Genomic DNA, 26,944 nt, shown 5'->3' with positions numbered 1-26,944 from the left:
TCGTATGGCTTTCGGCTTCATCAACACACAGTAACTGCAGGCCCTTAGACACCACAGGTAAATTTGGTGAGGATCTGTCACAGGCATTTGTTTGCGACAGTCCTCACATGGCTTAAAACCTCCTGTTTTAGAAGGGAACAAGTCCCTTGCACATTGTAAAAAACAATTAATCAAGATAATGGCCTCAAAGAGATGAGAGGTAGCACCAGATCCGTGTCTGGTGACGCTGAAAGGAACTGATGTCAACACGTACGAGTGGCGCCTACATAGGCTCTGCACAACTTGTCAGGAGCGGAACGGTGTCTGGCAAGCAGAGGTACAGCTGAAAAGTTTCTGAATCCAGTCTGACCGCTGTGGAATATTCAAAAGGTGAGAAATCTGAGGCTAGAAGTCTTTATCAAAAATTTATAGAGGTGAGGTACATGTAGCTCTGCTTTCTTGAATCACTCAGCAGGAAGAAAACAACAATTTTGGAACACAGTCTATCGCATGTGGAAACTGCTAAACACGATGAAACTTGGAAATGACATGGTTTTTCCAGTCAGACTTGGTCCTTCCCCGGCTGGAAACTGTTTCTGGAAGAAACTGGAATTACAAGGAGTGCAGGAATATCATATCCCTCACAATCCCCTCAGACATTTCATCAGCTATAGTTAGGCTGTCCGGTTTTAGATTTAAACCTATAATAACTGATAAAACCCCACCTAAAGGGAAATAGCCCTCAACGGTGTAAACATATAAACACTGAAAAAAAACCTGCACAACCACAAACTAAATGCCATTCAAAGAATGGAAAAGGAGAGTGAAAGAGTCATTTGTATTTCTTCCTGAATGGGTGAACACAATGTAATAAGGTTGCAGTAAAAAATACTGGGCTAACATTATTCTGCTTGAGTTTCTTCATCCGTTTTTCAGTTTTGTGGTCTTTGGTCTAAAGATACAGGGGTTAGAAGCATGTTTTAGGTATTTATTTATTTTATAAACTGTAGAGAATCAGGAAATATCGAAATCATATTTGATTTTTCGGCTACGTTTGAGTCTTTCACTGATAGGAAAAATGTAGCTTTCATAAGAATCTTTCCCAATATGTACCATCACATTTAGCCACAGAGAATGGTTAAAACCCCTTGATACATCAGACACCTTTTCTAGTGAGTCAGTATTTGATAGTAGGTGAATTGTCAAACACCCCAGGCTTTAAACATTCAATGCAAGATATAGTGACAGGTTTATGTGAAAACAGTGCAGTCACAAAGCATCTGTGATACTGGTGAAAACATGACACCAGACTTTTGGAAAACATGGAATGCAGTGTCACTTGGAATGCTGCTGCAAAACGTTCTTACCAAGTTCAACAAAGATTGGAGTGATATTTTTGTATTTGCAGAGATTCAGCTACGTATATGAAAAGTTTGTGTGTTAACCTGTCACAATCGATACCTGAGCTGAAGTGCTTCCCTGTAAGAGATCCTTGCCACTTGTTAGATGGCAATCTGAAAGCATCTTTACAATCTTCAGAGTTAATGAAGAATGCTATTGACTTTGTAGTCCATTCTGGTGCACTGTTTTCTTATGCATGGGAGCTAAAAGATATTTCTCATTTTGTGCTTTGTGTGGCATCTAAGAAAGAATCATCCCAACTGAGTCACTTAGCTGGTAGTTCTCAGTTCTAGAGGAAATGAATGCGATATTATATCCATGTGACAACCGTTTACAGAATTTTTGCTGAGTGATGATGAAAACGGCAAGAAATGTGAGGATCTTAGGTTACATATTGATGGTGATTTGAAAAAAAGTACACTACTGCATTCTTAGATTTTTACAGGAAAGCATGACTGCTGTAGTGGACATAATAAAAAAACTAGTGTCTGAAAACACCCTTGTCTGCCAAGTGTTCAGCATAATTCGTGTAGATGTGACACATCTTCTTGAGAGTAAGCTGGGTGACACTTTTAGTGACTTTGGCACTGCAATATGTTCCATGTTAGAGTGCTTGCCACTTGGTAAGCAAATAAATATTGAGGAGCAATTCAGGAACTTTTATTTTACAATGTATAAGAAATAGCCCTTCACCAACCATGGCATTTGAAGCCAATGAAGCCTCGCTGTGGTACTCTGCACAAGTTATAGATCCCTTCCATAAAGGGAGATTTTCTCCGGAGTTTCAAAAGTGCTGCCTAATTTTTTGACAACTTCAATAACTCTGAGGGCATATGCGCCCAGTTCAACGCATATGTTGCAAAACCTGTCGCAGAGAATCACAATCTTCAGGTGCACCAGTATTAGCATGGAAAGCTATGCCAGTGGCCAGAGTTAGCGAATTATACACTATAGCTAGGCTTTCCTGTTTTCAATTTCTATTTTTGGTAAATTCTGGTGGACAAGTGCCAATGTTGAGAGGGCCTTTTCACAGATAAAAGTTTACATAAGAAGAAAAGAGCATGTGTGCATGACCAAAGACTCGCTGAAGAAGTATTGTATGGTATACTATGATAAGTTTGATTGGTAAAAATGCAGTTGAACCTCATATACACTGTACGTACACTTTCTATATAACATGCACTATCAGTGCAGATGCAAGCAATAATAAAAGCAAAAAGTTCCATAAACATCGAAAAAACACTGTTTCTGTTGTTTTTAATGGCGCAAAAATGTGTAACCACTGTTTTTTTAAGGTATTGAAATCACTGGAAAACACTGGAAAAAAACACCAGAATTTACCAAAAGTAGAAACTGAAGACAGGAAAGCCTAGCTATAGTGTATAATTCCTGGAGCAGACTAGATTGAAAAATGGGAAATTGCCACAGAAATTAAATATTGAGCTCAGTATGTAATTCCCCAGTTCTGAGGCGGTCCTGGAGCGAAAAGTCAGAATACTGTGGTATTCACACAGTCAAAATTACAGATACTTCTGGTATCTATACATTTGGGTGCAGGAATACTGATGCTCTATTCCCGTAAGAATGTAGAGCCAATTTAAAAGTAAACAAGTGCATGTATTTGGCTTTCTCTAGTTTATTTCTTTCAAAATACTTAATAAAGATTAATTTATTATTTTGGCAAGAACTAGAAATGTGCACATGACCACTAAAATACAGCTACTGTTTGATGTAAAAACACTGTTAAGGTCCAAAATATTTTACTCCCAAAAAGAAAATTAAATTTTTAACAGGGAATTACACACCCACACATTTTCAGAATCAAATATACCCTTGGCAACCACTGCATTTAAAAAATATTTTTCTACGCATATGAATACGATTATTAATGTTAAGTTGTCTTGGCAAAGTCTGTAATATGACAGAACATGTACATACTGGCAGAAGTACGATTGAAGCACCCGGTGCAAGATCCAAAGCCAACAATGTGCTCCCGTAGTCCTCTCTGGTAAACTCCCTCCTGGGAAACATTGTAGCCAATGAAAAATTGCCATAGGTATTGCCAACTCTCTGCAGAAATACAAAATAACATGTAATGTTTATACAACTTACATAACAGATTTGAAAAGAACTGAAGAATGATCACGTTTGTAGTGGAGAGTTTAAATTCTCTTTGCACATTTCATTACAGGAGATGCAAGGCTGCTTTGGAATACCTTTTAAGATATATAGGCAATCGATATTTGTTGGAATTACCTACTTGACATGTATTCGGACAATAAATACCATTTGAATGTAGAGGTGAGGAAGAAATGCTTTCAGTACTAGATAAATAGCTAGCAGCTGTAGGCGACTGATATGGACTGGGTGTCCAATGACTCTGCACAGTCAAATCTTGTGAGTGAGCTCCCAACCTGTGAGTGATGTGTCCGTTGTTATGGTCCTCTGTAGAACCTAGTCTATGAAAGGACATCCTTTTAGAAGATTGTTGGTATTCCACCACTGCAGAAAGTGGCAAGCCTGATGGCTGATCAACACTAGATCTACCAGTTGACCGTCCAGTTGAGTCCATTGATGCGCTAAGCTGTTGCAATGGGCACATATTGAGTCTGGCATGAGGGACTAAGGCTATGCATGACGCCTTGGTGCCTAGGAGGGACATGGCTGTTCCCACTGTGATCTGCTGATGAGGCTGAAACTGTGGAACAAGTGTTTGGAAGGATTGAATCCTTGCAACTTTTGAGTAAGCCATCCACGTTTGTGAGTTGAGGGTGGCTCCTAGGAAAGGTTGTATTTGAAGTGTTTGAAGGTGGGACTTGACTGCATTGACTGTGAAACCTAGTTGGTGAAGGACATTCATGGTAGCTTGAGTGTGTTGAAAACAGCTCTGAATAGTCGTCCAAATAAGAGGAAATGTGCATCTTTTGTCTGCATAAATGAGCTACTACTTCGGCTAGGCATTTGGTAAATACTGGGAGCTGGACTGACCCTGAAGGGAAGTACTTTAAATTGAAAGTGTTGTTTATTGAGCATGAATGTGAGATATTGGCGATGTGCTGGATGAACTGGAATGTGAAAACAGGCGCACTTTAGATCCAATGCGGCCATGAAGTCATCTTTTTGTGGCAGTGGAATGACATCTTGATGAGTGGCCATGTGGAAGTGCTTTGATAGAATGTACCTGTTTAGAGATCTGAAGTCCAAGATTGGCCTTATAGAACCGCCGTTTTGGGGAATAAGGAAGTAAAGTGAATAGACCTCCGTGCCCGGTTGGTGTAATGGCACAAGTTTGATTGCTCCTTTTTGAAGAAGAGCTTGGACTTCCTGTTTTAGTAGCCGATAATGGTTGTTTGACGCCCTGAGGCTGCGAGGTGTAATGTTTGCTGGTGTGGAAGTGAGCTCCAGCCAATAACCATGTAGGATAATAGCCAACACCCATTGGTCAGAGGTGATATTCCACCATGCAGGAAAGACCTGTTGAAGTCTTCCCTGACAGGTGTAGTGTCATCGGGGGGAATGGTAGGTAAAATAAGGTTTTGTGTTTGTGGCAGATGGTTTAGGCAATCTGCCCTAACCTCTACCCTTAGAGTTGTTACCTCTGTAGGATCCTCTATAGAATCAACTAGGCGATGTGGCTTGCTAATGGGGACCCTGATATAATGTTGAGGTGTCTGTGGGAGTGGTTTTAGCAGCCCTACTATAGGGGGAGTGAAGAAAAGTACATCATTGCACTTGTCTGCAATGTATCTACTTGAGGGCCAAAGATGCTTTCTCCATCAAAAGGAATTGCAAGTATATTTTCCGGCACTTCAGGGTTAAAACCTGAAACCTTGAGCCAGGTAAGACATCTAAGTAGAACACTTGAGTGAATACATTTTGCAGCTGTATCAACTTCATTGACAGCACAGTAAATAGAGGTATCTGCAATTAGTTTGCCCTCTGAGGCAATCTCATATGCTTGCTATTTATTTTGCTCTGGAAGATTTTGGTGAGCCTCTCCATTTCATCCCAGTGTGCCCTGTCATCTGAAGGCGAGAACCTTACAGGTGATTGTGGAGGAATACTTTTATGACTGCTCCTCTGAGGTAAATGATCGTCCTCTGGATTGTGAAGTGAATATTGAGATGGTCTATGGTCTCTTGGTGATGGCAGCATTTCCAGATTAGTAGACTTAGATGTCTGGTAACCTTAACCTTTTGTGTTGGTAGAGGCAAATGTTTAGGTGGCCTCAAAGATATCTGAAGAGTTTCTTATAGTGCAATAACAAAAGAGACGGGTTGCATAAGAGCTGGAGAGCCTACAGGAGAAAGTGAGAGGCAATCTTTTCTGTGGATTTCCCTCTGTGGGAGACATTTGGAGTCACAGGCAGTGTTAAAAGGGGTGTACCTCATTAGTACCAGTTTAACACTCATGCAATAAATAACTGAAAGGTGACCAGTCAACCTTTGCAAAGAGCCTTCTACTGTGCGGTAACATTTGTGTGTTTTTAGAAACGTTTGAACCATTTGAGCAAGAAACAATTTATTTGGTAAAATTTACAGATTATGCAGCAGACAATGGATGATGCAGCAAATCTATAATTATGTGAAAATCCCCACAGCCGTACAATCACATAATTCCAGTTGCCCTGGTATTAGATGATGAAGTACTTACTAACATTTTCTTGGCATGGACCTTCCAAAGTATAGATCTGTGTGCAACAGAACAAAACATCAAATGCTCAAGATTGTTATCTAGGAAATGGGAACCAGGTTAATTGGGTAGTGCCCTTTTGATCAACAGGTCAAAACCCATTCCTCTAATTTCAGCAATGCTACTGAAATTACTAACTACCCAAGCAACTCTGATTCGGTTTGCTTCCGAGTGACCAATGCAATGGTGGTTCCCGGATCTCCTGTAGATATTGATGAAATCACACAGAGCCTGTCGTGCAAACCGAGCCTGCTGTCCAGGATGCAATGTGAATTGTTCCATTCATATCAGACGTCATTGAGTTTGGCAGCATGCTCCTGAAATCAGACAGTATGGTCACTTGAATTTACCTCAATCCTGCATGGACATTATGAAGCCTATAAATAGATCCTCTTCTGTCTTTAAATGAAAAATACTTTTTCCTGTGGTCCCAAAAAAGAATAAGAATAACTACAATCTTATGGTATGCTAAGAATACGTATTCCAGCTGGCCGAGTTAAAGCTGCAATATTCCTCAACTGAAGTGCGCCTGGCGGCAGTACCTACTTTTAGGAAGGATCCTATTACCCAACTTTCTTCAAAGTTCTATTAGTTAAGTACTTTATTGGAGGTTTAAAGAAAGTTTATTCTCTAGTGAGAGTACCTTGGTCTCCATGGGGGACCTATATAATGCTTTCATTATTAATGGATACTCCATTTGAAAGCATCCAAAGGCTTCACTGCAACATCTAAACTGGAAGGCAACTTTTTGGTTAGTGATCACTTCTGCCCAAAGAGTTTATGAGATAAAGGTGCCATCTGCAGGAGAAACCTATACAGTTTTGAACTCCAATAGGGTGATAATGTGTACTCGCCCTTTGTTTATACCCACTAAAGTTTCAGAATTCCCCACAAATGAAACCATTATTGTCCCAATATTTTTCAGCAAACCTTCTTCATGTAAATGCTTTCTGCAACCTTTAGATGTCAGAAGAGCTTCACACTTTTATCTAGAGAAATCTAAATCAAATAGGAAGCGTAATCAGATTTCATTAACTTTAGTCCAGTTCATGGAGGCTTAGTGACCTCAAAACTGTTAGCCTCTTGATGGATTGTTGGTTGCATCTCCTTATGTTACCAACTGGCAAACTAAACTCAGCATCCAAGACTGAGAGAAAGACCAAGAGTGAGTGAGAGTGGAGTGAATGTGTGTGAGTTTTTTTTAAGGGGGGGGGAGGGTTGATGGTAAATGCTACTACAGCCTGGTAGTGAAGTACAGTAGCAGGCCTTTGTAGAATAGCCACGTTGAAATGTGTCCACAAACGTAAAAAAACACTAATATGATGACTCTGATGAAAGAGACGATTAGAACATTGGCCAAGCCATAGTCAAGAATCTTTTTGCATGATATTAGTTAGCATCTTATTTAAGTTTCACTTTTGTATACATGTTCTCTCTCTCTCTCTTATTTCTGAGGTCTGTGATGTTGGAGATTTGCTTGTTACTCTATAATAACATTTATGTATTTCAATGAAAATCCTACGATGCAGAAGAAATGGTTACTTGTATTTCTGGTTCTGCATCATAGTGATCTTCACTGAAGTCATAAACAACCCTCATGCCTCCCTGGCAGCTGTCCCGGCTATGCAGGAAAAAAATCACAATGACAGTTTACTGTTGGATTTCACTTCTCTGTCAGAAAGCTGTCTGCATGCACAATTGTCCCACCCCTTCAACAGTGCTATGGATAGAAGCAGGATTGAAGGAAATGTAACCTTGAGATCAACTGAATCTTAAGGCATCCAAAAGTGCATGGAAAACAACTGAGCACACTTCCGTCTCTGGGACGAGGCGAAGAGATTCACAAATAGAAAGCCCAATATGGAGAAGACTGTCTTTGTCACACTTTGGAGTGTAGCTCCTACTCCTGATCCTCCAGTGAGATACCACTGAGGACATTCACTCTGAATGAGGAACCCTACAAGATAGGACGCTACTGAGAAAATGTTTCATCACTGTGCTCATGCCCACAGCCAAATTGTATCTAAGCATAGGTTCCACAACTATACAAGGTGTTGCTTGTTGATACAATGCATGGTAGGCATTTTGTCCAAGAGAATCTGGACTTTCCCCCTGAGATGGAGGAGAGTAAGGCTTTCAGAGCAAGATGAACCACCTGCAGCTCAAGCACATTGGTCTTTGTCAGAGCAGTGTCTGCACAGCAAAGGCTCTGTGTCTTCATGTTGCACAGATGAGGGACCCATCCCAGTGGACTGTGACCACGGTAGCATGAGGCAGAAAGTTGGAGCCACCCACTAGTACATCACCATAGTAACAGTCACACTTTGGCTGGGAGGCTTCTTTGGAGTTGCAGCTATTGCCTCACCAAACAATACCGGAGACCTCTCATTTGCATATGGTGTGAGGCAGGGGCGGCTCCTCCATTTGAGTGGAGGAGCGACACCACACTAAGAAAAGGCCCAGGAGTGTGCTAAAAAATAAAACGGTACTAAAGTTTATTCATTACCATTTTATTTTTCAGCAACCGGTCCATTCCGAACTGAATGACAGGATGGGGCGGGGCCAGTGCTGCCGAGTCGCAGCTGGAAGCTGTGCGCTTCAAAGTGAGCATGTCTCTTTGGCCAGCCATCTTGCGACGGCCAGTCAGACATGCATATTTTAAACTTCTCTACACCAGCTGTCTTAGACAGCCGAGTTAGAAAAAGTGCAGGCCTCCAGTGCTCTTGGGAGCGCTGAGTGAGGCCACTATCTCAATTTCTGGTACTGCTCTCATGCTGGTGAGCACTAATTGTCCACTCACTTCAGCTGGTGTATTGAAAGTTTCAGGGTGACTCGTCAAGGGGAGACCGAGAAAAGGGGGGAGGGGGGGCAAAACAAATTTTCTCCATAGGAAACTTTAGACAGGGCTACAGCCCAAACTGCTGAATGGAATTACACCAAATTTGGCAAAAAGGTAGCTCTTGGTTCAGAAAGCACTCTTGTTATTAAATGGTGTAAGTGTGTTCAGTACTTCCTGAGAAATGTATATATTTCTCAGATATCCAAGTGGGGACATAGAGGATCCGGTAACCCTCCCGACCTCATGCCTGCAATCTGATTGGCTGCCAATACTTCAAACAGGGAAGTGTTGGAAGAGTCACAAGTAAAAAGGTTAAAAAAACTTTAAAAAACAAGAAAAGGGGGCAGGGTAGAAACACCATGACCGCCTAGGCCTGCTGAGGGGGTCCCACAGGGACCCCCAGTGCCCAGAAAAACATTTTCTCTTTTAATTTTTGGCGGGAAATGGAATCAGTGGCATGCTTGGAAATATGATCAATAAACTGGAACTGGCACTTATCCAAAAGTAAGAGAAAAGATCAGCAGGGGGAGAATTATGGTAATTGCACAAAAATTTGCCATTTTGTGACATGTTATAAATATTGATTGGATACTATTGCCCACTAGAGGCACACATGAATAGCATTCATCAATGACTTTAAAAATAACATGACAGGCGTGGTCTCGCTGACAATGCAGTAAGACGCATGCTGAGGGAGTTCCGGCTAGCCGCTACTAATGAAAGCAATTTTAGCGGAGCTGGGGAGCCATTGACGCCAATCCAGGGGGTGCCAAGATAGCAGACAGCGAGGGGCACCTCTTGTGAAGCGGGGAGTTGACTGGAAGTGAAGGCAGAGGTGAAGTCGCCGCGACTCATCGGCTGGCGGGTAGAAGCGCTGGCCATTTTACGGCGCCTGGTTCGGAGATCTCCGGACACGCGGTAGAGGCGGTCTTCTGCACGCTTGGAGTCCCCCTGGGCATACCCCACACAAGAGTGGACGGCACAGCAGCAGGGGCACCTGCACCAGAGAGACTGGCGCGTCCACTTGGCCCGGAGCGGGCAGCTGGCCTGGTGGTGGACTTTGGGGTGAAATTTTGTAGGCTGCGACAGAGAAGTCCACCAGAGCGGGACATTGCAGGCTGCCTCCCTCGGCCCGTCATGGCTCTCCACAGAACTGCAGAGAGACAACCGCGCTCAGATCCTAGAGGGGGACAGAGAGGAAGAGGTGACAGTCGACGAGGGGCACTCTGTGGAGCCGGGACAGCTCGGAGGTGGCGGCAGACATCGGCCTGCAGGTCAGAGCGCCTGCCATTTTGCAGCGATTAGACCGGGGGTCCCCTGAGGTGCGGTGAGAGCGGTCCCTGTGCACTCAGGGGTCTCTTGTTCCTTCACAGCACCAGTGTAAGCGGAGGAGCAGCTGGGGTGCCGGTCCAGAAGAGAAGGGCAGGAGATGCTGGCCAGGAACAGACGAACAGCCTTGTAGGTGGCTCTGGGGCGCCGTTCTTGCACACCGGGCTGGGGGAGTCTCCTGGTGCGGGATTATACAGGCTGCCTTTCCTGGCCCGGCGGGGCCCTCCTCGGAGATGATCAGCGGAGGCGGCGCTCGGCTCAGGGCGGGGGACGACGTGAAAGGTCCCTTTCTGTGAGTGTACGCCCCTTGCGTCCGGAAGCCTGCTGTGGTGGTGGCCGCCATTTTGACAAGTGAGTAGTTGGCGAGCTGCCCTGGGGAAGCGCTGTTGGCCTGTGGGGGGTCCTAGGAACAGACACTTCCACTGCTTTGAATAGCGCCTTGGCCCTCGCACGACTACGACCATCTCCTTGGGCCTTGCCTGCCTCTTTGGAGCTGGTGCAGGGCAGGTGGGGGCTTGAAGGCACACTGGCGGTCCACTGACGTGCAGGTGACACCCTCCCTGGATGACCTACTGCAGGGGCACCAGAAAAGGCGACCATGCAACTCAGGAGGGGTGTGAAAGGTGGGGACTCCTATTGTTGACTGGTCCATCTGCTCCCCCCTCATTGGACTCCGTGCCCTACTACTCCACGAGGACTGTGAGCTCTGCACCTGTCCCGGGCCTAGACAGCCATATTGACACCTCCCTTGAGCGGACATTGGGGGGCCCTGAAGACTAGCATTCCTGCTGCTGGTGTTTTCCCTGGGGGGCTGGCGCCCTGCATTCTCGCCTGGGACACTTGCACGACTTGTGGGTACTGGGGGGCATTTACAGTGCAATATCATTCCGGGAACGAGGACACGGGCTCTGCACATCTTGGAGCCCTTACTGGACGAAACCCGCTGCGGCACCCCTTCTGCTTCATCATCACGGCCTCTGGTTACTTTGCACAAACAGCACCTTGACAGTACACTGCGCGTTGCACTGAGACTTTGGGTGGGCAGGGGGCAACTTTGAACTGTGAGCTGCCGGCCTTCGGTGGAGACAGGTTGCTCTGTATGGCCCCTGGCCCCCGAGACTGCTGCCTCCCGATCGAGCACTGGTGTGGCTGTATGCGATCCTGCATTGATTCTGACCCTGCACCTCTTAGCCTCCACTGACTCGCAGGATAGCACACCTCTTGCCCGGGCGGGGAGCAGAGATGAGACTTCACGTGCGAAAAGTACCTGGACCCCTTCATCTGCTCACAACCGCAGTGTTGCTGCTGAGCCTGAAGCGGCTCGCCCTTGTCTCCCCCACTTGACCAAAGCAAGTGCACGAGGCACTTATGTGGAGAGGTGTGGCTCACTGGTTAGAGGCGGCAGACCTGTAAGCAGAGAACGGCCCGGGACCAGGGTTCAATTCTCGATGCGGCAGGGTCTTGGACCAGGGTCAACGGACTCGATAATTCTCGCCTCAGTGCCTACTCTAACCAGGGAACACACTCGGTAACTCTGGGCATTAAGCTTGCCTCATCTCTACAACGGCCCCCCACAGACGCCGGGGATGCCTGGTTTCACCCTGGAGATACCAAGAAAGGGACCATCTCACAGGGAAAACCAGGACGGGTTCCCCAGCGGTCTACAGCGCCAGGACACTCGGGTAGAGTAACAGTGCGCTTTACAAGTATCCAACATTACATTACATTACAAGTGTACTCTCATGCAACCCTACGACAACCCACTGACCTCTACGGTTGGCGCTGTTGCGGGCCCTTCTGAACTTGTCTGTGCGATCTCTCCCCATGATACTGCGCAAGAGGCCTTGACATTCGGCCCCCCTCCAGAGCATTGCCATTCTCGATCACATCGCATCTTGCGCCCGCATAGCGGAGAGGGTATCCCACAGTCTGACTGTTCCCGGATTTAGGTCGCGGTGGGACTTGCACTGCTGCAACAGACCATCGACCTACTATTCCACTGTGCTGACCCCTGCTGTGGCTGTGTGCCTCACGGAGCCATCTCCCTGCGTCCACTCATGGTCGTCCTCTTGGGAATGGGGGCTTGCATGTCGCCTTGCATACAGACGGGCACACCAACACACGCCATCTACATCTGCCGCTGATCCTGGAGGGACGAGAGGCTGTGGATACTGCTATTGGTTGCATACTCCTGTCTGACTCGGAGGGCAGGTGAGAAGCGACAAACGTGAGGCCCGCAGGGGTGGGCCCTATCTGGGATTGCCGGGAGCCTCGGTGAATACATTCAAGACCCTGTCCATGTCGGATCTGAGTCTGCTGGCTGGCCGGTCCACAGCAGCTCTATGATGACACGTACCAACCGCGGTAAAGACGCCCCTACGCCATCTTCCAAGGATACTTTGGTTGCAGCACTGTGGGGCAAGGCGGGCGGGGCGGCTACCCGACCTTAAACCCTCTTTGAGCGGCTGGTCCACTCATTGAATGATTCAAAGGGACTCATATCAGGGACATACCAGGTCCTTCAACACCCGCCTACACGGACACTACACCCGTGTCAATGGCACCTGGCGTCAGGAACAGAAATCACACCTGGACAGTAGATTCGTCTCTGGCGCGATATTCCGAGGGTCTATCGCAGCATCCCACAGAGGGAAAATGCGTATAAAATTATGACGCAATGGTACTATATGCGGTCCGGTTGCACCATATGTTCCCTGCCACGTCCCCCTTGTGTTGGAGATGTTCGAATGCATCTGACGACTTCATTCACATCTGGTGGGCCTGCCCGCTCCTGACCCTGCTCTGGAAGAAAGTCCTTAGTCACATCAAGGAGGTGTTGGGGTTCCCCCTGCCTGACTCCACAGCCACGATCCTCCTGGGCATCAAACCTGCCACCTTGAAAGCACTTACGAGCAGCGATTGGACTATAGCTTTACATATGCTTGGGGCGGCTAAACAACTCATTGCATTCTATTGGAAAAGGCCAGAGGTGCCTCAGATTGCTGCTTGGTTTGCGCGACTGTGGCACGTTTTAACTATGGAGCTCTCACTGCGCGACTGCAATTGCGAGAAACTCGTTTTAATGCTGTGTGGCGTCCAATGGTCCAACACCTCTGTAAAATAGAACATGCACTATACTTACCTGTCAAGCTTAGAGCGCTGCGTCTCTTAGAGGATGCCCTGCTCCCGCCAAATCCTAATAAGCTTATTCCATGCCCAGACTGATTATAGTTACCCATCTCCCAGCGCGCTCACTGCGGCCCCCACAGTGCCTCCGGTTAGCCGTTACTGAGCGTTACCTATTGTCTGCTCACTCGCCTACCCAGATAGCTGTTTCTGTCTCACATCTTTCCTTTCCCCATCTATCCCTGCTTTGCTTCTGTCCGTCTCTCACTATCCACTTTGTAGGGGCATCTCGCCCATGTCCATAACGTTACTGTCCTTCTTTGATGGGTCCTGAAATGTAACACAACCCGTAATTATTGACACATATACTAGTATACACAGTTGGCCCACCACTAGTGGTAGGCGACATGCTCTTTCATCATTGGTCTCCTGTTGCCTGAGCCTACACTGAGAAACATTTGCAATTGACGTGGACGGCCCTACATGGGTTGTAGGCTTATCGCTGTGTATGTAGAGACCTGAGTTGCACTATTCTCAACGTTATTGCTTGTAGACAGGCCTCAAGAAACCCTACAATAAGTTGTTATCGCTGCACATACTAGACCACGCGGCCGGCCCAATAAGGGTTGTAGGCGACATGCTGTGTCTAAATTGGCCTTTCACAGGTTTTTTTTCCTCTCTGTTGAGGAATGATTGCAACTTAACATGACCTGCCCTGAATGGGTTGCAGGCTTAACGCTGTGTACACATGACCCTTTGTTCCTTTCTTGTTTTAGAAAATAAAACAGACTTCAAACAAAAAAAAATAACATGACATGTTGCAACATTATGCCATAGCAAATTAAGAAACAGAATGGAATATGATAATTTGATTGAAATTGTTAATTTATTCCTCCCATTTTAAAGAAAGTTTGCACAATCAATTTTAATCACAATCTTATTTGCACGTCACAAATTTGCACATTATGAAGCATAGCTTTCACGTTAGCACATTTGGCACTTTGTACTTACATTGTCCTCAGATCAAATCAGACTACCATAACCAGAATGCTTTGCAGTAACAGGAAAGAGGAAATGTTTCACAACAGGAAATAAAAAGCTTGGTGGCAACTACTGCAAAAAATAACCCGTGATCAAGGTGAAAAGGCCAACGCATTGGGGTGAATGTTGTTCTACTCGCATACTAATAAAGAGGAAACAGAACTTGCTCTAGAGTGCGCTCTCTACTTTCTGTGCTTGCGAGCCAGACAAATATCTATCTATGTATATGTGTGTATATATATATATATATATATATATATATACATATATATATATATATATATATGTGTGTATATATATATATATATATATATATATATATATATATATATATATATATATATATATATATATATATATATATATATAGTTTGGGGCAGACTTGAGTGGACGATTAGCAGGCCTTATGTTATCACTTTAAAAAAAACTGCAAGGAGCACACAACAGAGTGTGGCTCAGTGTCTGCCCACAGGTTGAACCTCTTTACAAGGTTTTGATTGGCCTCTATGGAAACAGTGCTTACCAGCCACGGCAGCCAGGAGTACCAATACTTCCTCGATCTTGCAGGAGCAAGACTATCAGCTGGTACGGCTTTCTCTTTGGTTTGGCAATTACTCATAGAACTAGGGAAAAAAGATGAATACACCGTGCAAAGATGAAGCAACAGTTCATTGAAAAGTCAATGAACTGAGTCCCCTGCTAGTAATGCAATGACATTTCATGTGCTCATGACCTGCAAGTTGTTCCAGCTGAGGTTTACTCCATTTGTAAAAGAGTTGATAAATTTGGTTTACAAGGAATTTCTCACTTATTATATGGTTTGTTTGGCATTTGTTTGGTCATTATGAAGTTCCGGCAGGTGTTCCTTTGTCATGTTGAGGTTATTGTATATCATGTGTTGATCTTTCTCCGACTGGATGCTTGTCCGTGTTATGCACGGTTTGTAATGCATGGATGTTAAACTCTCTGTTGGAATCTGGATTTCAGTATTGCACAAGCATGGAAGGAAAGCCTACAAACCTTGGTTCCTAGCAAAACTGTTAAAGCTCGTAGGACACACTAATCTTTTTTGAGATGATGGACGTTAAGCTGAATTAGGACCAGTTGATGATGCAAACTAAAATAAATCTTGCAACAACTTGAAAAACTATTGGCATGGAAGTTTCCAGTTTGCTTTTGCAGATGACATGTTGCTTACAATTTCCAAAGTTTTATATTCAATTGAAACCACAACTCATTTCTTTGCTTTGTTTAGTAAAAATGGCAATTGCAAGGACAATCCTGACCTTTGTCGAAGGTCACTTCCTGTAAAAGGAAACCATCACAGGATTTTGAATCCATATAGTATCATATAAGATTTGTATAAAATAATTATCACATGTTCATCCTTCTTTTAACCTCATGACATGCAGACCTTTCCATCCTCCATAATCAAAGGCCTTTGCAGAATCAGAACTCAGCAATAGGCAGCGGGTTAGCCTATCCTCAAAAAGGAGTATTATGGCTTTAATTTGCCTTTAGCTATGTGTTCCAACTCTATTTTCGATTTACATTTTTTATTTACATAGGCAACCTTATTTTCTTTTAATTATAACAAGCATTGGCAAAACTAAGAAAGCGTCCATGTGCGCACATACACTCCTTTTTTTTTTAAATTAGTTGTACTATAGTAAAGTGAACCAGAACATGGTGATGCAATATTGTTATATTTAGCATTTACAACTGAAAATAGATTATTATATCGAAATAATATCAGAAAGCAGCCTGTCAGGCTGATCGGTATAGAACCACTTGCTAAAATACAAACATTACCACTCTTGCCTGCAGTACAACAGAAACCAAACCATTCATATTATGTTCGAGCATTGGTAAAGTAGTCAGGCTATGAAATAGGTTCACCCTCCCAATCCCAATGGCAGTTAATAATATAGGGAATGTCTGCTTATAGAGTCGGTTGGCGGGTAAAGTGAACACAAATGCTCACCAAATGACAGCACCAGCTCCATATATTTCTTTACATTTTTTCTTGAGGAAGGATAAAATTGCTCTACAGAAGAAAGTCTATGGCCTTGGTCATGTCAGGGTAAGGTTACAAATGGTTTAGAAGACGTGTAGCTGGTCAAGATAGGATTGTGTGGTAAAATACCGACTCTTAAGGGCCTGTGACACTCTCAGGAGTGTCACCTACATTTGGATTTACCGAATCGGTAATCTTACCGATTCGGTATTTTACAGAATCGGTAAATGTACAGAATCGGTAAATTTACCGATTCTGTAAAATAATGGCCCCTACATGCCAATTCCTAAATACCGGTCGGTAACGGCCGAAATCGGCCGTTACCGACCGGTATTTGGGCTCCTACATCTGGCCCTTTGAGTATTAAACATGTAATAATAAAAAAGCTGCAGCAAACACAGGCTCCACGGAGGAGGGTGGGTGCATGTGAACATACAGCACTGCACATTACGAACAGATGCTTACAAAGTAACATTTTCCATTTGTAGCACGTGCGGCTGTAGATACACATGCTCTGCATAGACTGTAAAGCCGTACCCTCTATAAGCGGTAAATGTATCAGAACGTAGCGGATAGACTCATTCTCAACCTCCCCAGATGAACCCACAGCAAACCCCACCTCAAGAAGCTACACTAGCAACTGATCCAGAAGAAATGTCATTTCAAAATGTTGACCCACGCATACAAAGCTCTGCACAACAATGGACCAGCATACATTAACAAAAGCATGACCTTCCACCAACCGACCAGACACCTACGATCCGCCTCCCTCTTTCTTGCAGACACCCAACCGGATCTGGCAATGCAACAGTGGAGGAAGATCTTTCTCACACTTGGCGGACAAAGTTTGGATCCTTCCCCACACCCCAGGACTGCCTCATCGCTCCAGCAATTCAGGAAAGGACTCATGACCTGGCTGTTAAAATGAACAGAACAAAATGAGGCAGCTAGCTACTCCAGCACCTTGAGACCCTCACGGTAGATTTGTAGCGCTTTACACAACCCCTTGATGATGATGATGATGAAGCAGTGGTTAACATGCGGGTGGTGCAGATGTCTGAAACAAAGTTCTCAATACTCGCCGGTCAAACAATAGCCTGCAGGTGGGCTAAGGTGGCCACACAATAGTGCTTTATAAAAGATGTGTGGGTTGACAAAGTGGCCAATTTGCATATGTCAACTAGCGGGATATTACCCAAAAAGCCCACCGTTACACTTGGGTGCGGCTGGATGGTGCCCTAGGGGGAAAGAGGAAGGGTCTTCGCTTTGAGGTTGCAAATCTAGATGCACTGTCCTATCCATACATCTATGCCCGCCCTTGTGAGGTTTTGCAAAAGCTACAAAGAGCTAGTCAGGCTTGCAGAAGGACTTAATCCTGGCATTACAGTATATGAGAGCAAGGTTAACGTCTAGGGTAAGAAGGCCTCTCTCTGCTACAGAGTCTGGATGTAAAAAGAAGACTGGGAACTATATAGTCTCACTGAGGTAGAAAGAGGTTACCACCTTGGGGAGGAATTTAGGATTAATTTTGAGAACCACCCTGTTCCTGTGGACCTGTGTAAAAGTATCTGGCAGGGTTAGTGCCTGCAACTCGCCGATGCTTCCTGGGGATGCTAAGCTACGAAGAAAGTTACTTTCCACAAGAGGAACTGCATAGGACAAGAGTGGACGGGTTCAAATGGGAGGCTTGTGAGCCTGGTGAGGACTACATTAAGATTTCATGCAGGGGCCCCCTGTAAGGTATGAATCTTTTGAGACCCTCCAGGAATTCTTTGAGGCAGGAATACTAAATAAGAAAGAATGTTCCCTGTTTTGCATGTAGGCTGCAATAGCGGTTAGGTGTAGCCATATAGCAGTGTACAGGAGTCCTACAGGTACAAGAGATTACAAATGATGTCCTTAATACTGGGCATTAGAGGAGCCAGTTGTTTGGGTATACATATAGTGGGAAAATCTTTTCAACTCTGCCGCATAACAGACAGGCATAATAGGTGGGTTTACTGCAACAAAGTCATGCACTCCTGCAAGTGATGGAGTGGATGGTAGCAAAACTCTAAGACTTAAGGTACCACATTGCTAGGTCGAGCTGTCCGGGTGCCTGATCCAGCCTTTGTACTGTATGAGAAGGCCAGGCCAGTTTAAGAGCTTCTCATTGGGGCTGATGGATATCTCGAGGAGCGTTGAGTACCAAGGCTGCCTGGCCCAAGTGGGAGATACAAGGTTGTGTGTGGAAAGTTTGTGCATCTTTCTTACCATGTACGGAAGGTGTGAAAGAGGAGGAAAAGCGCAAGCAAATATCCCTGACAAATTCATCCATAGAGCATTGTCTAGATATTAGGGAAGTCTGGAGCCAACGTTTGGGCATTTTACATAGTTGGGGTTGGCGAACAGGTCTATAACGGACTAGTTGATAAGACCTACTGAGCAGAAGTGGGGAGGAAAGTTGAAGATGGGGAGAATTGTAGATGGTGTTCAATTCTTGGAAATCGATTATCTCATAGAAATGGATATCACTACAAAGAATGTTGACGATAAGAATGAAAGAGTAACACAGACATTTTAGAAAGATGAAGGTGGACAGCCTGTATAAGTGTATAAGTGTATAAGTGGCAAGCAATGCTGGACTTACTGAGGAGGAGGGTAATTACTCATACTTTTCCCTTGCAAGTAGAACAGGCAAAGTCAATGAATGTGGCATGTTTTGTTTTGAGAGCAGGAGGTGTATACCTACTATTCAGCTCCACTAGTTGGTTTTTCTTTACAGACATAATTTTAAGAAAGCACATTTTGAGAATATGCATAACACACTACAACATATTGTTTCAAAAACATCTCCATGGTATTTATAACTGGCATGATACAAAAAAAAAAACAAGACAATACAGTGATATAACTGGGAAATGGATATATTGTTTATTCATCAATGAGTTCAGAAGTAAACTAAATAAAGTTTAAAAAAAAAATCTCTCATGAATTAAACAATTCGTTTAAAATCAAAAACATACCTGTGCAGCAAACTGCCATGCTTCTTGTAGAGGACTTTCGGATGGAAATTGGTTGGTGAAGGAAGAACCATCTGGAAGGCGGAACTGTATTCTTGTTACAGCACTAAAGAAGTAAGAGTTCACTTTATTTTACTACATTTTTAATGACTCATAAGCAAGACAAGAACTAGTTGGAGGAAATTATGATAAGTTTAATTAAGTTCACAGCTTAAAACAAGTTACTTACCTGCACACTGTTGTTCTCCAGTATTGAGATATTTCATAGATTCACATGCTTGAATATTCCCCTTCGGCATGGTGGAAGCCCCACAGTACTTAATTAAGCAGTACTATTAGAAGTACATTAGAAAGCATTAAGAAAGATAGTAAATGTGTAAATCAATATAATCATTAGACTAGACACGAACTTCAACCGATCAGAGACAAACTTAAGACCCCATACCTCATGCAGAGCCACCATACCTCAGATTTTGAGCACGAGTGTGACCAAGAGAATAGTCGTAGGACGCATAAAGCCTAAAAAATACATTTACTTACTGTAAGCATCTGGCAATAGCGTGTAGTGCTGTAGATTTACATGCTCTGCAGTGTCCTGCCATCTTGTGTTGGGCTTTCGTACAAAAAGTATTTTGAGTCACAAAGTATACCGACTCCTCCCTTAGTTGACACTGTGCAAGTGCATCGGATTCATTGTAAGACGGTTTACAGTACTGCCAGTAAGCGTAAAGACAGAGTGTTAGACAGGAAAATATAATGACCATGCAGGAAGGTATTTAGAAAGAAGTTAAGTAAAGAATGTAGATCTGCAACAACCAAAACCTTTCAGGGAGGAGGGAAGGTGCATGTGAATCTAAAGCACCACACACTATGAACAGATGGTTACAAGGTAAGTAACATATTCTGTTTGTAGCATGTGAAGTAGTAGATACATATGCAGCATAGACTGTAAAACAGAGCTTCCCCATTTGGTTAGCTGGAGGATGTTGAAGAGGATTGAAAGAGTTCTTAGGACAGCATAGCAAACTCTAGCCTGTTGGTATGCTAAAATATCCACACGTTTTGTGAATGTGTGTGAAGTGGACCGGTAATGTGAGTGAAGTGGACCAAGAAGCCGTCTTAAAGAGGTTATCTTAGGGGCTTGTTATTGAGGAAAGCTAAAGTGGCTCCTTTGGAATGAGGCAGGGGAGGTCAGGCAAGGTCCTTTGAGCCTTAATGTAGCAGGTCTGGATACACCTGCAAACTATCTATCTATGCCAGCCTTTGAAAGAGCATATCCTTCGTGTTGCTTGGTAAGAACGACCAAAACAATACTGAGTTTTACAAAAGAACTTGGTCCAATCAATAAAATACATGAAGGGTGTACACAATAGCGATCTCTGACCCAGAGTCAGGTTGTGAAATAAAACAGGGAGCTCAATTGTTTGAGGAAGGGATGTGGGGTTAGTTCTAAGGACAATTCCGTCATTATGAAATTGAAATAAAAGCTCTTCAAGGGAAAGAACCTGCAAGTCGCTAACAGGTCTTAAAGATGAGATGAATGAGACAAGGAAAGCAACCTTCAAGGAAAGGAATTGTAATGGGCACTAATGTAGGAGTTAATAAGGAGGGCCCAGGAGTCTGGTAAGGATATTAATGTTCTAGACACAAGCAAGGGGCACCTTGGGCAGAATAACTCATTTAATGCCAGAGTCAAAGAGCGTGAAAGCCTGAATGACAGGGATTTTGAATGAGAAAAGTGTTCCCTGCTTTGCTTGTAAGTCGGCCACAGCAGCTAAGTGAGGGCATATGGAAATATAGACGAGGCCAGATTTCTGTAGATGAAGGCGGTAGCAGACGATATCCTGAACTGCAGGTTGAAGCTTGTCTATATGCTTAGTAATGCAGTATAGCTTTGGATAGCTGTTGTGAGTGTGCGTACTTTGCTTTCGGAGATGCACGGCTGTCATGTGGTCTGTTTTTATCAACAAAACTTCATGCTGAACCTGGTGTAAAAAGACCAGGGAGCTAGCTGGATGGCCAGGAGCTCGAGCGAATTGATGTGGAGGCCCCTTTGTTTGGGTGACAAAATGTCCTGAATAACCAGCAGCTGAAGATGCGCTCTCCACCCTGAGAGGGAGGCATCAGTAGTGATAGTCACCTACACAACTGGATCCATGAAGGGCCAGCGATGCAACACGTTATTCTACCACTGCAGAGAGCAATGGGTGCTAGTTTGCATCAACACTAGATACTCCCAGTGATGCTCCATTTGCAACTATTGTGTTGACAGGCATTGCTGCCACAGACGCATGTGAAGCCTTGCATGGGGAGCTACGGCTATGTAGGAGCCCATCATTCGAACAAGGAACCTAACTGTTCTGACTGTCAAGTGACAATTTGGCTCAAAATAGGCAGCAGTTGATGGAATTTGTTCACTCTTACCTTGCTCGGGTAAGCTTGGCGGTGTCGAAGGTGAGCATGGCTCAAAGAAAGGGTTGAACCTGAAGAGACAAAGTGAGATTTGACAATATTTATCATGAAGCTGAGACTGTGGAGGAGTGAGACACTGGTGTGAGTGGGATGGAGGCACTGCCGTTTGCTTGCACTCCTGATCAACCAATCATCTAAGTACAGAATACATGAATGCTGTTCCTTCCGAGACAGATGGCAACCATGGCTAGACATTTTTGTGAGTACTCAAGATTTGGGGGTGAACTCGAATATCAACACTTTGAATTGATAATGCTGACTACTTACCACAAAGTAAGTGTCCTTCATATGGAGAGCCGTCACGGTGTCACCTGCCTGCAGCAGGGGGATGACATCCACCAAAGTGACCAGGTGGGAATGTTCTGAGAGGGTGTACCTCTTGATGGAACTGAGGTAGAGTACTGGCCTTAGAGACCCATCATTCTTGGGATGCCAAAGTTCAGGGAGTACACCCCTTTGTCACAAAGCTGCAATGATACTGGTGCTATTACTCATTTGAGAACCTCTTTTTGAATAAGCCAGTGGTGTTCTGTGGGCATGGTGTTTGCAGGGTTGTAGTGTAATGATGTCTCTTCTGGGCCCACCTTAGTTCTCCTTTTTAGGCTGATTCTGCTATCACAAGCGCACATAACACTTGTTTTTGTGATATTTTAGAAATACGCTACAGATGTTGTTTTGTTATTCAGTGACGCCTCCTGGGATTTTTGTCTGCACATTTCGTACAAGGACAATTAGATTACATAACTCCATGTTGTTTTCTGCTCAGTCAGCGGCAGCGCCTAACGTTTTACACATAATACGGGAGCCCAGCTTCAGCTTTGAAACACAATAGTTATATCATATAAAGCTGTGTTTTGTCCATTTGTGGGCAGAGAGGAGAATTCCGGCACAGATACCTGTCCTGAAACGAGCACACACAAACTATAGGGTCCGCTGCTAATCTGAGAGATAACTAATATATCCATTTGCGTACAAAGTAAGAATAGGCATAGATAGATAGAACATGGTTGAGTTGTTCATTGTATACAATCTGCTAGTAATGTTGATTACTTTGCTTAGTTGTATTTGTCTACTAATCACAGCACACCAGCTTCATAATAGACTATGATAGTTTCAATAAATGTATTGTAAACTTCCATTGTGTTTTTGTTTACTAAGGGCGTGCATGAGTGAGATATGAAAGGTGATGATGTTTCCACAGTTCCCTTGGGAACTAGTGGTTCATGTTCTAGGTTTGCCAAAATCCCCTGCTACTCTGGGATGGTTTGGAGTTCAGGCGAGGCACTATGAGCCAGCCAAGATTTAGGTTGCCAGGTACTAATGAGGTAGAGAGACACAGCCCCTCCATTCTGGCATCCTAACATCCCAAGGCACAGTTCAGAAGTTTAGTGGTGTTGCAGTGAGCTCCAGGCTGTAACTGTGTTGAATAATAGAGAGGACCCACTGTTCGTAAGGGCACCCGTCACCTTAGCTGTGTCAGTGTCCTTTTTCAGCTTTTCGAGCATCTGATGGACCTGCGATTCAAACAAATGTTTTCCACCAAACGAACAAGTTACTTACCTTCGGTAACGCTTTTTCTGGTAGATACAGTATCTGCCTGTGGATTCCTCACCTTGTGAATATCCCCCTTGCGTCAGCAACGTTCGGAATGTTTTCTTTGTAGCACGCCGGCGTGGACGTCGTCATAGGAACGCGGCATCGCTCGCGACTCCGTCTGACGTCACCGACCCCTTATTAGGCCTACGTCGGCGTGATGACATCAGTTCCGCCCTTTGTTCCGTGCCTTCGAGGCACACGGACGGACCAATGACAGGAAATATACATATATACAATGTACACAGTACATACAAACCAAAATAGCACACAGTGCATAGCAAAGGTATCAAAACCTAAAATAGAAACAAATAGATATACAAATAAAACCAGGAATAGCAGAGTGGACGACGGGGAGGCGGGTGGGTCAGTGAGGAATCCACAGGCAGATACTGTATCTACCAGAAAAAGCGTTACCGAAGGTAAGTAACTTGTTCTTCTGATAGATACATCTGCCTTGTGGATTCCTCACCTTGTGAATAGAGTCCCACAGCAGTCCCCACTCCCGGAGGAGGGAGTCCACTCTGCTACACCAGGAAATCTTGGAGGACAGAACGCGCGAAGTGGCCGTCCCTCCTCACCTCGGTATCCAAGCAGTAGTGCTTCGCGAAAGTGTGGTGGGAGGCCCAAGTCGCGGCTCTGCAAATATCCTCAACAGGTACACCTCTAGACAATGCAGAAGTAGCAGACCTTGCTCTGGTAGAATGAGCTCTTATACCCTCAGGAGGGTCCTTACCCGCCAGAGAGTAGCAAATCTTGATGCACAGGATTATCCACCTGGAAAGTGTGCGCTTGTGCACCGCTCTGCCCTTCCGACAGCCAGCAAAACCAACAAACAGCTGGTCATCCATCCGGAAGTCTTTAGTTCTGTCCAGATAAAATGACACTGCCCTCTTAGGGTCCAGACGGTGCAGTCTCTCTTTCTCCTTAGAAGGGTGAGGGGGAGGATAGAAGGTAGGAAGGGTAATGGACTGTCCTAGATGGAAGGGAGTTACCACCTTAGGCAGAAAAGCAGCCCTGGTCCCAAGAACCATTCGTTCAGCATGAATGGTCAAGAACGGGGGTTTAGAACTAAGAGCCTGAAGCTCACTCACCCTCCTTGCCGAGGTGATTGCTACTAAGAATACCGTCTTGAAAGACAAAAGCCTCAAGGGACACTTGTGTAAGGGTTCGAAGGGAGAACCCATCAAGAAAGTTAAGACAAGATTTAAATCCCATTGAGGAACGATAAATGGAGAAGGAGGGAACTTATTAGCGAGACCCTTCAGAAACCTCAAAACCACTGGAGATTTAAAAAGAGACGGCTGATTCGGCAAGCAAAGAAATGCCGATAACGCCGAAAGGTAACCTTTGATTGTGGCAACAGCAAATCCTTGCTGCGCCAAAGAAAGAGCAAACTGTAAAATATCAGATAAATGAGCCCTCAAAGGATCAACAGTCTTCTCCCTAAGAGATTTAAGGTTGCCCCGTTCAATCTTCAGGCATGAAGGTGTAATGTCTGGAGGTGGAGGTGTAGAACCTGCCCCAACTCAACTGAAACGCGTCCCCCAAAGCTCCTTGCATCGGATACTGGAGACTGCAGAATGACAGGCAGTGAGCATTCTCGTGAGTGGCGAACAGGTCCACCCGAGGAGTCCCCCACATCCGAAAGATGTAACGAACAACCTCTGGATGGAGCCTCCACTCGAGGTCGGCAGAGAACTGCCGACTGAGAACGTCTGCACGAACGTTCAGAATTCCGGCCAGATGATTTGCCATCAGACAAATCTGATGGTCCTGAACCCAGGACCAGAGATGCAGAGCCTCTCTGCAAAGACACTGCGACCCCACTCCTCCCTGTTTGTTGATGTACCACATCGCGGTCGTGTTGTCCGTCAGGACTTGAATCGACTGACCCAGAAGGGAAGGGAAGAAGGCCTTGAGCGCCAAACGTATCGCCCGTAACTCTAGAAGGTTGATATGAAGCAACCTTTTCTCTGGAGACCAAAGACCTTTGACCTCCAGGTCTCCCAGATGAGCACCCCACCCGAGAGTGGATGCATCCGTGTCACGAAGCCGGGCTCCCTGACCTGGACGAGCTCCCTGACGCAATCGGACGGGGTGTGCCTGCTAACGTCTCTTCCTTTACACCCCGTCCGCAGGATCCTTGTGACGTTTCATGGGCTTCCCCGGCCCTGCCTCCTGCACGTCAGTTTCAGTGTCCAGCCTCCGTGACGCTGGGGGCGTTCCCACCGACTGCATCTACACCCGACCACTCCGGCGCCTGGACGTCATCTTCCACTGACCAATCACGGGAGTTAGGGGCGTTTAAGGAAGCCCCGTTTCCCTACTGCAGCGCGGATCCTTTGGAAACGGAACGGGAAGACGAGGAAGACACCGCCAAGGAAGAAGAAGGAGGAACCGTCGTCGAACCGCTGTTGAGCCCCCTGGAGCCGAGAGTCGACAAGCCAGGAGGCCAACGTTTCCATGAGCCGCCCCGCCACACTTCCAAGGGAGAAGTGTGGCTACACAAGGTACGAGGGCGATTTCAAGGGTTGTTTTTCTCACGGGGTGGGACCGGGTAGCCTGAGGGTGGACACTCTCGCCGTTCCCTGTCACCCTGCACAGATCGGCGGTTACAGACGGTGGTAGTACCCTGGTGTTCCCTCACTACCCTACCCCCCCTCTCTATCTTTGTATATATTCATCTCGGCCCTAACGTGGCTCTTTTCTGTTTTTTTTTCTCTCTCTCGAGTAACACTCCCTGGAGCAAGCCGGCCTTCTCTCCTCGAGGCAAAGACTGGAAGTGATGTCCTCGACGGATCGCCGCTAAAGGGACTCCCGACCTATGTTCATTGTACTTTACCCTTGTTTTGCTTACAAACCAACCGGTGGCAGAGAATACTTAATAAAAACCCGGTTAAAGACACCTCTATACTTGTGACGGCTCTCCTTCCCCGACCCCCCTTCCCACAATCCGTTATTACCGTGGCCACCGATGGAGGAAGATGAAAAGGCTTTCCTTGTGACAGATTGCCTTCCACGCTCCACCAAGACAGATCCGCTGCAGTTTCTCTGGTGATCCTCACTGACTCCCTGAGATCTCCGTTGTGCTGATACCACTGCCTGCGGAGGCACCATTGGAGTGCCCTCATGTGCCAGCGTGCATGGTTGACCAACAGAATGCAAGAAGCCATCAGACCGAGCAGACGAAGAACCTTCAGGAATGGAACGACCGCTCCATTGTAGAACAAAGGAATCATTTCCTGTATGTCGTGAATCCTTTGAGGTGGAGGGAATGCACGACATACAGTAGTGTCCAGTACCGCACCTATGAACAGGTTGCGCTGGGAGGGCACCAGGTGAGACTTGGGTTCATTTATCGAAAAACCCAACCTGTGTAACAACCGAGTTGTCTCTTGCAAATGAAGGAGCACCTTCTCTGGAGACTCTGCTTTGATGAGCCAGTCGTCC

The 26,944-nt window shown here is 45.2% G+C and overlaps 1 protein-coding gene across 2 annotated transcripts in view; it reads right to left on the bottom strand.

The window, feature by feature from the left end:
- UBXN4 (UBX domain protein 4) overlaps window positions 1-26,944 on the bottom strand; it is a 230,193-nt gene that overhangs the window by 47,395 nt on the left and 155,854 nt on the right. For both annotated transcript variants that reach the window (XM_078682452.1, XM_078682453.1), the window contains 2 exons: window positions 19,430-19,532; window positions 3,319-3,450 (listed from right to left, as the gene is read on the bottom strand). In XM_078682452.1, the coding sequence (XP_078538578.1) occupies window positions 3,319-3,450; window positions 19,430-19,532 (235 nt within the window). The remainder of the gene's footprint in view (window positions 1-3,318; window positions 3,451-19,429; window positions 19,533-26,944) is intronic.

Source organism: Lissotriton helveticus, chromosome 3_1 (genome assembly GCF_964261635.1).
Source record: "Lissotriton helveticus chromosome 3_1, aLisHel1.1, whole genome shotgun sequence".
In the NCBI taxonomy this organism is placed as follows: domain Eukaryota; kingdom Metazoa; phylum Chordata; class Amphibia; order Caudata; family Salamandridae; genus Lissotriton; species Lissotriton helveticus.
Note: the sequence above shows the minus strand (reverse complement) of the source record. Positions and strands in the feature narration are given on the sequence as shown.